Source organism: Hippocampus comes, unplaced genomic scaffold (assembly GCF_001891065.2).
Source record: "Hippocampus comes isolate QL1 unplaced genomic scaffold, H_comes_QL1_v1.1 scaffold68, whole genome shotgun sequence".
NCBI lineage: Eukaryota > Metazoa > Chordata > Actinopteri > Syngnathiformes > Syngnathidae > Hippocampus > Hippocampus comes.
The window spans coordinates 3,593,313-3,605,434 of NW_017805625.1; the positions used below are offsets into that span (position 1 = coordinate 3,593,313).

General features: G+C 43.5%; 2 protein-coding genes across 5 annotated transcripts in view; one reads left to right on the forward strand and one right to left on the reverse strand.

Annotated features, from left to right (window-relative positions):
- The window catches only part of fmoda (fibromodulin a), a 51,746-nt gene that overhangs the window by 11,189 nt on the left and 28,435 nt on the right, over positions 1–12,122 (forward strand). For 2 of the 3 annotated variants that reach the window (XM_019881202.1, XM_019881205.1), the window contains exon 2: positions 563–658. The exons of the other annotated variant lie outside the window; for it this stretch is intronic. The gene's annotated coding sequence lies outside the window, so the exon portion shown is untranslated. The remainder of the gene's footprint in view (positions 1–562; positions 659–12,122) is intronic. 3 annotated transcript variants of the gene reach the window in all.
- Positions 7,553–9,314, reverse strand: il19l (interleukin 19 like). Of its 2 annotated transcripts, XM_019881209.1 has the most exons (5): positions 9,101–9,314; positions 8,904–8,966; positions 8,649–8,801; positions 8,089–8,151; positions 7,553–7,882 (listed from the first exon to the last, which is right to left on the reverse strand). In XM_019881209.1, the coding sequence occupies exons 1-5, from the start codon at positions 9,248–9,250 to the stop codon at positions 7,787–7,789; spliced, it is 525 nt and encodes a 174-aa protein (XP_019736768.1). In that variant the 5' UTR covers positions 9,251–9,314; the 3' UTR covers positions 7,553–7,786. The 2 variants fall into 2 exon arrangements, with proteins under 2 accessions (XP_019736768.1, XP_019736767.1); XM_019881208.1 differs by having other exon boundaries at positions 7,790–8,151.

Consider the following 12,122-nt stretch of genomic DNA (forward strand, 5'->3'; position numbering starts at 1 on the left):
TTCGTCATTCCAAGAAGTCGTTTAGCGTAAACTTTTGTTGAAAATTGTACATTTGTACAATGACATTTTACACTGACTTGACCTCGGTTGTTGAACAAAGTGGTTTACAGTAAATTACTCTATTTAACACCCTTGTAATTGTCAGCCAGTTTCCCAGATCAATTCTGAAGCTTGCAATCACTCTGTTATTCCTCTCATGCTGTCATAAAACATTTGATTTGGGGTACAATTTTAGATGAAGCTATGGATTTGCATACTTGACATTTGTCTTTCGTGTTTCACGCCGAAAAAGTTTGCGGTGGCTTAATGCAAAGTATGACTCCATCCTGTGTTGTCAAGAACCCGTGTAAAAATGTACAATACAGCCGACCATTACATTGCCACCACAGCAAAAGTTGGACAATGCATAGACTGAGTGATATATTCCTGATATACTGTAAGTCACACCATAGCTTCAATTGAGACTTCAGAGTGTTTTTCTAGATATCATTTCAGCAACCCATGAAATTAGTGCTTATTTTGCTTTTGTAAATAACTTTTATTTATTTATTTTTTGCAACAGTAATGCCAAAAGAAGAAGCAGTCTTGAAGTGGGAATGTCAAAAGAAGAATATGAGAAGAGAAAACGAACATACTCGTACACCTCAAGTTCCGCAAAGTAAGCAACTTCTAATTTACATTAGCTGGAAAGTTGCTAATGGTGTAGTGGTGCACTCGCCTGACTTGTGTGTGGGTAGCATAGGATAGCTTCCCGCTCAGTGTTTGTGGGTGTGGATGGTTATCTGTCTGTTTATGTGCTCCGAGAGTGACACCGTGACACCGCTTCAAGATATGCGGTGCTGAAAATGGAAGGATGGATAACATTAGCCGCTAGCACTAGCTACTCTCTGTGTGTTGTTCTCTAAGGCAGTGTTTTATTGCGTTAGTTTAATTTAATACTTTTTTTTTTTTTTAACTCATCTCATTTTAAAAGCGGAGAGTAGAAAGTTGCTTGTCATTTCATCACAGCCCCATTCGTCATCAACGTTAAAAGAGTGCTTGGTGGTGTTTGGATGACAGTAGATAACGCCTTTATAAAATTGGGTACCAGTTAAAAATGCTAACATGTCACTTAAAGCATCGCCTGTACAGTTCGTAAAGATGTGATGATGGCAATGGTTGGCCCCTTTAACGGCTTACTCCATGAAATCAAAACCAATCAACCAGCATCCACAATTGACTGCATTCAACTTTAAAATGTTACACTGGACTGGAAAGGAAACAAGCACACATGCAGTGTGTTTTCCTTTCATTTTGTACTTTATGGGATGTCCCGTCCTTGTGCCCCGTGTCCCTGTCCACTGGGCCTCATTATTGAGTAACTTTGGTATTTTGAAGAGGTGATGGAAGTTTTACCACACACACCCCGTCCGTCTGCCAGTCGGGGTCAAGTTAGTGTTAAATAACCTGCTGACACGTGAGTCACACACAAAGTATAACTAGTTCTGAGCGCCAGTGTTGATGAATCTTCTCGCTGGGGTGATTAATGAACATTTTGGTCATATATGCAACGGTATCAACTTTTTGAAATATATGTTTAATATTACGTTTTCATATCCAACCCAGCCACTGGGGAGCAGTGCCCTACCCTGGGAGTACACTGTTCCCCAGTGCCGGTCCCAAGCCCGGAAAAATGGGGAGGGTTGCGTCAGGAATGGCATCCGGCGTAAAACTTTTGCCAAATCGAACATGCGAGTTGATATGCGGAGGACAGGGAATGATGGAATTTGATGACTCGCTGTGGCGACCCCTTAAAAGGGACAAGCCGAAAGGAGAAGAAGAAGAAGAATTACGTTTTCATATCCCAGTACCTAATACTGCTTCGCCAATATACTTTCAAGTTTAACATTTAAAAAACAAATAAATAAATAAATTACTCTGGTGTCACGTGAACTTTATGAAGCAATGATTTGAAATGCACTTTTTAATTTTTTCATGGATTAAACATTAGCTATCATTGAGGAAAAAAAAAATGTCGTTCCCGATGCCAGGTTAAATTCTACTCAGTGACACATCGGAAAGAAAGTGTTGGTATTGAATTTCAGAAATTTTTAGGTTGACTGTAAAGTTTATCCCCGAAATGGTAAACATCACCTTTCTGTGAAACACCTTCCACTAAAACTGAAAGTATTTGTCATTTGAAATACCTGATGCTTGTGTATAAAGGCACATAACATTCAAACCGTTATTATCCAAGTAGCTGTGCGATAATTCAAGCCTGCCTTAATGAGGACAAGGGATGAAGGAAATGGATAATTCTAGTACATCAAAACAAAAGTCAAGGTGTGTCATCTAATAATCTGTTCGTGGGAAACCCAAGTTTGCATTTTTGCACTCATCATTTTGTCGTTTAAATTCACGCATTGCTGCGGTTGATAAATTTTAAGCTGTGAGTCACACTCTTTTTCCCTCCAATGCATTCTTCCTACTTTCAAGGAACTTCCTATTGGCTTGGTCAGAAATTTAAAAATTATGACGATGCACTTGGTCATCGATACAGTATATTCTGCAATTTAAGTGATATTTTCCAAAAAGTTTAGATTTTAAACAGAAATTTGAACATGTTCAACAAAAGTCATTTCGTAATGGGGCTCTGATCTCGGTTTGGAAAAGAACCTGACGTATTGGCTGTATGCGTTACTGTGTGCTACGCAGTGTTCTTTTGCTGTGCCTCAAAATCTGCTGAGGATGTGTGACTCACACGCATGTGATGCAGAAACTGAATGGGAACACTGAACGACGTCACCGCTCATTTTAAACATTGCGGTTGTGAACGTTTATAGCGCAAGTGTCTTGCCCGTGACTTGTTGTGGGTCAAATGTGCATTGCATGCTATGCACGTTTTCCACCTTGTCGTGCGTCACGTTTGCTGTTGCAGCTGCCAGTGTAACATATTTCACTGCACATGTAAATTTGACTGACATGTTTCATAAACACAAAAATGGAGATGTTATAGGCGACCCGGAGGTCCACAGTGGTTAGCCTGTCGACCTCACGGTGCCGATGTCATGGGTTCAATCCCGGTTGCATGTTCTCCCCGTGCCTGCGTGGGTTTTCTCCGGGTACTCCGGTTCCCTCCCACATTCCAAAAACATGCATGGCAGGCTGATTGAACACTCTAAATTGTCCCTCGGTGTGAGTGTATGTGCGCGGATGGTTGTTCGTCTCTGTGTGCCCTGCAATTGGCTGGCAACCGGTTCAGGGTGTCCCCCGCCTGCTGCCCGAAGACAGCTACAATAGGCTCCAGCACGCCCCGTGACCCTATATAAAGCGGATCAGAAAATGGATGGATGGATGGAGTCATTATAAAGGTCACTAAATAGAATGTAAATACAGTACGAGAGAATAAATGAGAGACTTTAAAGCATGCCGCCTCCCTGTTTCGGATTTGTATTTGATTTGTACATTCCCAGAAATTCATCATCAAACTGGAAACAATTAGCGCGCTGTTTTCTTAGCGCATCTGCGGCAGAGCACAAATGCTTGCCGATCCGTGCAAGGCTTGCTGCACGCGTTTGCCAATTTGGCGGATCGTTTTGCGCCAAGCTGCGCATTCCGGTGCAGCCGAGGGCGTGGCCCTGGAGAAGTGCCTGGCAGAGTGACAAATTGGTGGCAGAAAGTTGATCTAAACTCACGCCTGCTCAGACCACGTCTAGGTCTTGAGGCAGAACGGATCTGGCGTAATGTGATTTTGGTTAATTCGATCGGGGGCACAGGCAGACAGATTTATATTATCTGTCGTCACATCACGGCCAGAACTGTGACAAAGCTCCACGCACACACAAAGTGCTGCAATTACGCAAGGTTCTCCTTCACACAGAGAATGATGCTCTGCTGCCATCCGAGAGCGTGAGTCCGCCCATTTAAAGGGAATCAAAGAAAATTGGCTTTAAACACTCCACGCGGCTCGCTCGCTGTCAGATCCTCCGTCCTACGCTCGTCCACAGAATTACCAACATCGGTCTAACCTGCCTCTGGTGCAAAGTTGCGCCCTCTGCCGCACGTCATTTCTACCGTTCAAGAAAATAGAGCCCTTTTGTGTTTTGCAACATACTGTCATGAATACGTCACGCTAGCAATGTAGGCGCTGCGGCTCAGATCGGTTTATTTTCCGTGCACGTTCATACCACGCATGTCTTGTGCACCTTAGTGAGGGGCGTGGCTTTGGTCAGAGATTTGAGGGGTCTGGCGGGGGGGGGCAGTGAAGCTGCATCATTCAAATCTTGCTTGCAGTTGGAAAACTGCAAACTCCCCCTTTCAATACATTCTCAGAAAAAACATCATGAGAGGGACTTCCTCCGAAACCTTTTTTTTTTTTTTTCTTTTTTTTTTTTTTTTTTTTTTTTGCAGAGTTGAGCAAGCAAATTGCTGTTATGAAATGTGACCTGAAAATAATATTGAGCTCTGTTTTGCTGAGTTAGTATCCTTTTGAGGGACAAGAGTTTCTCTTGGTCAGAATTCAGACTTTGACCTCAAATTTCCAGACAGAGAATGTTCTTTCTTCTATTCTATTCTATTCTATTCAGGTGAACGCACATTTTTCGGCAGCATCTAACTTTGTTTACAAAGATGTCATCGGATGAAAGTTCTCATTATTTATTCACCTAAATTCTCAATCTTTCCTCGAGTTTCTTTGAAGTATACGAAGGAAGTAAATCACCAAATGACTGCTTTTTCAAAAATGCTCAGCTCTCCTGCGTATTCTATTCATCTGAATTGTCGATTCATCAGCAACCCGTTTTCTACAAATAGTAGTTTTTAGGAAATGTGACTGTGTACAACGTGAGGTCACACAACGGTTTCGGGGGCGGGTTGGAAATAGTACTCTTGACATCAAAGGATGTTATGATCGTGCTGTCATTGTCAGTAATGAATCTGGAGAAAATACTCCAGGAATGCATTTGTAATGCAATATGAGTCACCATACATGTGAGTCAAGAAACTCCTGAAAAACTCTTGGAAAGTTTGTTTTGCTTTTGCAGGTGACTGAAAAATAGATCGATGTGTATGTATATATATATATATATTTTTTTTTATTTTATTTCTTTTTTCTGGTGTGTGTATATATAGAGCCCTATTTTCATGGCCAGCACAAGTTGAGCATCAAGCGCCGGTGAACTGTGCACATGGGTCGAGCTTTCCTTAATTAAAAAAAAACTCAAATGGGTTGAGAAATCACCTTCAATGTCAAACTAGGAGCTCTTAAATTGGAAAAGCTCATGTCAATTCAAATGGCCATTTAAGATTACGGTGCTACAAATGATGACAGTAATTAAGTTTGCATTTGCTTCCAGTACATACTGTCGGCATTTTATCTAGAGATGAATAGATAGATGGGGAGATGGCTACAACATTGTTCAAGTCATAGTTTACCTCTTATAGCCAATACACTGTATCCACACAAGTATTTTGCGCTTTAGCACCCTCTGCTGTACGGATAAGGTTGAAGTGTGTGTATGTGTGTTTGTGCGTGTGTGGGAGTGTGTGTTTGCATTATTACACCGTGTGATGTTAAGTGTCGAGGGAAGCGCTTGTGGTCGCGCCGTGTGAACCACTTCAGCGCAGTCATGCTTTGGTTTCACTTAAGGGGTACATTGTAGAGAGTACGTTTTCTCAGAAGTGGACATCTTATCCAGGTAATTGTGAGACATCAGTACTTCTTGTCAAAAATGGGAGCAGCTTGTCACAGAGGTATGTCTTGTCGGCTTGTATTCAGTTTTGTATGGTAGTTGTTCCTTGAAAGTACGACTATCATCATCATCGCATTGGCGTTTCATGAAAAAGCCTGTTAGCCATAGTTTATTCATTCATGTCGAAAGCTTGTAAAAACTTAAACAATAGAACAATTCACATGTACAAGAAAATAAAATTCCACCCCCCTATAAAAATAATGCACAAACAATTGCTAGAGTTCGGACATAATCTGGAACAGAATGGGATACCACAAACATAAAAAAAGATAAGATTTTGACAGTTTATTGAGTTTCTTACCATGTCCAGATATCGGCCTCATTATTTCCAGTCTTTCATGACTTCTGGGACAGTCAGAGACTCTGCTCGAATCCGACTGTGTTGGGTCGTACTCTCATTGTTCCTGTATCCGACCATCTCCCAGCTCCATTGGTTCTCCCGCTGGGATGACAGGCACAGGGCTTGGTCGGTGTTCTTGCTTGGAGGGGCCTCTGTCGACGCGGAGAATCTCTGATGTAGCACAGGTGTGCTCCATTCCACATTCCCGGCGTCTCTCCATCAAGCGGTTCTCCAGATATTTGGCCCAACTAATGAGTTCCTCCAGGTTGGTGATGTCATCATGGACAGCCAACTCATCTTTAAAGGCGGGAAATGCTATGTAACGCGCAGTCGTCAAATCCACTTTCTGCCGCTAGTATACGAAACGAAATGGAGTAGTCAACAACAGACTGACTACATTCAACACGGTCAAGCAATTGTCCTCTGGCCTCCCTTCCTCGGACTGGGTGGTGGAACAGATGGTGAATTTCAGTCATAAAGTAGGTGGGGGTAGGTGCATGGTTGCCGGTCAAAAATTAGACTGCACTGATGAATAAATTGACCGCGACCGTGGCTGGATACACCCTAACGGTAGTCATACGAGCCCCTGTGGGTGGGGTCCTACGGCTGCCGAACTGTTCAACATAGGAACCCAATTCCTCGAACCGTGTGGTCTCCTGCTGGCTCACCAGTCGTCCTTGGCCTTCCCTTACCCAAGTCTACAGGATCCGTAGTCAGATCATTCTGTCAGAGTTCCGGAATAATCCGGAACAGAAAGAGATCCCACAAATGTAGACGAGGATAAGATTTTGACAATTGTTTATTAAAGAAAAAAAACGCAAGATCGACAAAGTACAATAAAAAACGCTGGTAACACTGAACCAGGATAGAATGAGACAACCAAAAACCGCTTGCAATATGCGAGAAAAAATAATAATGCAAAATCCCTTGTCACAAAAGGACAGAGAACAGTTACGTGAACAAGAAGCAACCAAGATAAAAACAAAATACAAAATGTGATGAGAGAACTACAAAGATCATAGATGTCTAGAAATTACAAGCACTTGGTATGAGAATTGTGAGCAAGACTGAATTATTCGTCCTTGAGCTCTCGGCTTGGCAGTCCTTTTTAAGTCGGATAATGATGATGATGAACAGGTGCGGCACTGGAGGGAACGCCCTCCGATCCCGCCTGCTCTGAAATTTTCAACACAGCTTATCATGAAGCGGTCGCGGCAGGGTGCTGGAGCCTATCCCAGCAGACTTTGGGCGAAAGGCGGACTACACCCTGAACTGGTCGCCAGTCGGTCGCACGGCACATATAGAGACCAACAACCATTCACGCCCACATTCATATCATCACTGAGTGGGAACCGATCTCACTGAAGTCAGGCCAGTCACCACACGATCAGTGACTGCAAACAGAGGCTTGAAAACAACAATGCTCATCGTCCAGATCCATTGTTAATGAAAATACACAAAAAAACATACTAGCAGATTTTTTTTTTCCATTGTATTATTTTCTTTACCAAGTGGTAAAAACGAATATATCTGCAATGTTTGGGCATTAGGAAATTTGTTGCATTGCATAATTTGGCATTGAAACAAACAAATTTAAATTATTAAATTATCAACATATGAGATAAAGTGTATAAAAATAAACACATTAAATTAATTCAAGTATTACGTACAGAAATGTCAAATGTCACAGTTCAGTTAATATTTGCTGTTTTAGGGGTTATTTTGGGGCTGATGCCTGGTCCACTTCGTCCAGCCAATCCAGTAGTGTATCCAACTCCGCTACGGCCTTCTTTGCCGCCTTGTCGGTGGACAGCTAGGTTGGGTAACAACAAAGGCAGGGAGTGAGGACATTAAAAAAAAAAGGGGCTACAGTCGTATTTAGACAAGTATGTTATGAAAACCCTAAAAGGAGGCACACATATTCAGAATCCAACCGACATCTCCCGCAAAGACTGACTTGGTAGTGAAGATGAGTGTCGTGCGCATTTGGTTTGTGAAGCAAAATGAAAGGACTGTTACCTTGGTAAACTCCGTTTCCAGAGAGTCGATTGCTTTGTGCGTCTCCTCGTTGCAGAGGCAGTGCTGAGGGGAGAAGACGAGAGTGATCATTCATCATTGTGAGCAATTCGTTCGATGTCCTACTTGTGCGCTGATTGTTCAGGGAATACTTTTCCTTTCAGTGCACAAGTAGGATGACGAGGGCGCACAAGTACGACAACAACGTGCCGGTTGTGAGGCAAAAATGTGCGCCAGTGTCGCCACGCTTATCTTCAAAATGTACCTTAGTTCATGCTTCTGATTACTTGTTTTGCCGCTGAATCGTACATTTTTAACAGCAGCACTTAAGAATAAAGTTTGCTTTTATTAAAAATGAAAAAAAGGGAACCTTTTTGACTTTAACTATTATTCAAAGAAAAAAAAAATTCTGGATTTCACTGAATATTAATTAGCTACTTGTGTCTATTATTAATTTTTTTAATTGTAATTTATTATTATTAAATAGATGCTTCACTTAACAGATTTTTTTTTTTTTTTTTGGGTGGGAAATGAAATCCATGTTTGCCGCGGAGCATACTTACACATTTGTTGATATTCCGTTTCATGGCGACAAACGCATTGGCCAGGGCGCTGCAGCTGCGTTGCTCCTGTGGCTGATCGCCGGCAAAGTTGCGGAACACCCTCTCCACGTAGAAGCGTAGGAGCAGGCGCAGGAAGCAGCATGTCTGATCATCCTGAGAAAGTCCAAAAGGTTACATCACCAAACACGCACGTGCTGTGTGTAACTCTCGGAACTTTCGCTTTTGAGCAACGATCCAACCCAGAAACAGACTCACCTGAACGTCTCTCATTGCCGTTATGCTCAGAATCCTCACTCCAATCTCCGTGTCTTCTCGAATCTGACATCAGACCCAAACGAGATAAGATTACACCTCCACACCTATCACACGATGGGATTTTTTTTTTTCAATCTCCACACCTATCACACGATGGGATTTTTTTTTTGCAGAGGGGTACAGCGTGACAGACGTACCGCTTTCAAGCGTATTTCGGAGTAATATCTTCGTAGCTCCGGCATGTGGACGCTGAAGCTGCAGTTGTTGACCAGCGACAAGGTGAGCGCAGGTTTGGCCGCAAGGCCGAGCAGGAGACAGAGCGAGAAGCAGAGCGAGCTTTTCATCATTGTGGTCGTCTGGCGAGGAGACACAGGAGACACTTAACAAACACCTTAAAGTGTAAAATTTTCAAGTCAGTCATTCATGGTTACCGCAGCCGATTATTTTGCGGGGTAGGTGTACTTTATTTTTTTTTCCGCTTTAATTTCAACAAATGCAGATTTTTAATTTTTTTTTTAAATCCATTCGTGGGAGCTACAATATTGACTCTCACAAACAAAACGATGTCTGGAAGCTGTCTTAACGTAGAAGGCTTGTCATTCATCATTCTCATGTTAGTGATGCTCAGCAGGCATCAGCAGTGCTCACCTGTGCGTTCACCTGTATTCCGGGGATGAATCCAAGGTGTGTGTCTGTGTGCCTCCATGCTGTCTCTTCTTATAGTGGAGCAAAGGGGATTTTAGCAACAATAGTAGTTTCCGCTCTAAAAATCGGAGTAGGAGGAAGTGTCGAAAGAGGCACCTCATTTAAATTCACCAAATGAAGTTTTCCTTCCCCCCCCAGGCTGATATCAAAATATCTTACACAATTATTGAATGACTCATGCGTATAATGACATCATTGTTCTGAGCTAATCGCATTGGTTCTGGTTCGGCAGTATGGCACCAGCAGTCGTTGAGAAAACTGTCGTGCCTGGGTCCAAGCCCAACATTTATTTTTTGAATTTTTTGATTTTATTTTTTTTTTTGAATTTATTTTTTTTAACCGGCGTACCCCAAGTTAGCCACATTTTAGAACCCCCTCACTATTGTCTAATACGTTTGATATGCATTGTCAATGAAGTGTTTTTTTTTTTTTTTTGCAGTAGAAGCAGGCTTGAGACTTTACTGTAGTCAGACAAGTTCGGATTGGAAACACCCAGTCGACTTGCTGGACTGCAAAATTCACGGGATGAATTTTTCCAAAAAATTCACTTGTGTTGGAAGGTGTCACGAGCAGACACTTTTTTTTCTTCGTTATGGCTGACTGCTGAGCTGGACGAGGCAAGGATGTGCCCTATCTTTTGCCCAAATTTAGCTGGCATAGGCCCAGGCTCGCCACGATTGTGACAGGATAATCGCTCTAGAAAATGAGTTGAATGGATTTCCCCCCCGTCTTGATTCATCAACCTCTTGTGTGCAGTCAGTGGTGGATCATTATTAAAAAGGGGTTGGGGGGCATTTGGAGGGTTTGTTGAAAGGTTGGACTGTAAGTAGAACGGCCTGAAGCACTTTTGTCATAATATGTCTAATAAATGAAAGTAATCCGGGATGTTCTATCAAGGAACCCATCACACCTTGGAACTTGGAACACATATATTTTTGATTTCTGAAGGAGCACAAAGTAATCCTTTTGTTCATCTCGGGGTTGTTTGTCAAACCTTTAGTTCACCTATGACGGCACTTCTGCTTCACAGTTCGGAGTTTCGTGGTTCCCATCCTAGCTTCTGCCTTCCTGTGTGAAGACTTTATGCTCAGCTCAGTTGTCTCAAAGTGAAACTTGTCTTGCAGACATTTTAAAGAGTTAAGACAGTTGAACAGAGGTTGGAAGAGTAGCTGAAAAAGATGTACTGTTTCCCCTTCGAAAAATTTTCACTCAAGTGAGTCAAATGTAGTCCTCCAAATCATGGCTTGAATATCCATCCATCCATTTTCCCCATCCGCTTATCCTCACGAGCGTTGCGGGCGTGCTGGAGCCTATCCCAGCCGTCATCGGGCAGTAGGCGGGGGACACCCTCAACAACTGGTTGCCAGCCAATCGCAGAGCACACATAAATGAACAACCATCCGCGCCCACACTCACGACACTAGGGACAATTTAGAGTGCTCCATTAACCTGCCATGCTTGTTTTTGGAATGTGGGAGGAAACTGGAGTACCCGGATAAAACCCACTCAGCCAGGGGGAGAATACTCCAAATTCTCCCTAGGTGTGAGTGTGAGTGTGAGTGCGGATGGTTGTTCGTCTCTGTGTGCCCTGCCATTGGCTCGCAATGCCTTCAGGGTGTCCCCCACCTACTGCCGGAAGACAGTTGGGATAGGCTCCAGCATGCCCTGCGACCCTTGTGACGATAAACCGAATAGAAGATGGATGGATAGATGGATGGATGCAACTAGACAGCCAAAATAGTAATTAGTGTCTAACAGAAACCCCCCCACCAAAATAGCTCAGTGATGGCACTTCCTGGTGACCAAGTTTTTTGATAAAGTGAAGTATTTTTCGTAGCTGTTTCATGGTACCTAAGTTGCACTCGAACCATAGGTGTGTGTGTGTGTGGTGTGTGTGGGGGGTGGGGGTGGGGGGGCTGGAGGCCTTCTATATCCGCTGCCTGCAAAAGATCCTTGGCCTGTCCTGGGAAGATAGAGTTCACCATACAGACATCCTTAAAAGCACCAATTCGGTGGATTGGACACACCATCCGCATGCCCGACAACCGCCTGCCCCGCCAGATCCTCTATGGCCAACTGAGAGGTGCAACACGTTTTGCTGGGGGGCAAAAGCGGCACCTTAAGGACTACACCAGGGACCTCCTAAAGCGAGCCAACATCAACCCACGCAGCTTGAAACGTTGGCACTCAACAGACCAACCTGGCAGATCACTTGTGCCACTACAGTTTCTCAAATACACCAAACTAACCAAGACAGACGAACCGAGAGACGCATTCAACGACACCAGCGGGCAGCTGGTACCCCCCCCCCGGTATCCGGGTTCCCTTGCTCCATCTGCGGACGGGTCTGCGGCTCAAGGATCGGACTCTATGCCCACGAGAAGTGGCACCAGCGACAGTGTCGCTGACCCCCCTGCATCGTCCCCTCCCTTGTCCATCAAACATGATGGACAGCTATGTGTGTGTGTGTGTGTGTGTGTGTGTGTGTGTGTGTGTGTGTGTGTGTGTGTGTGT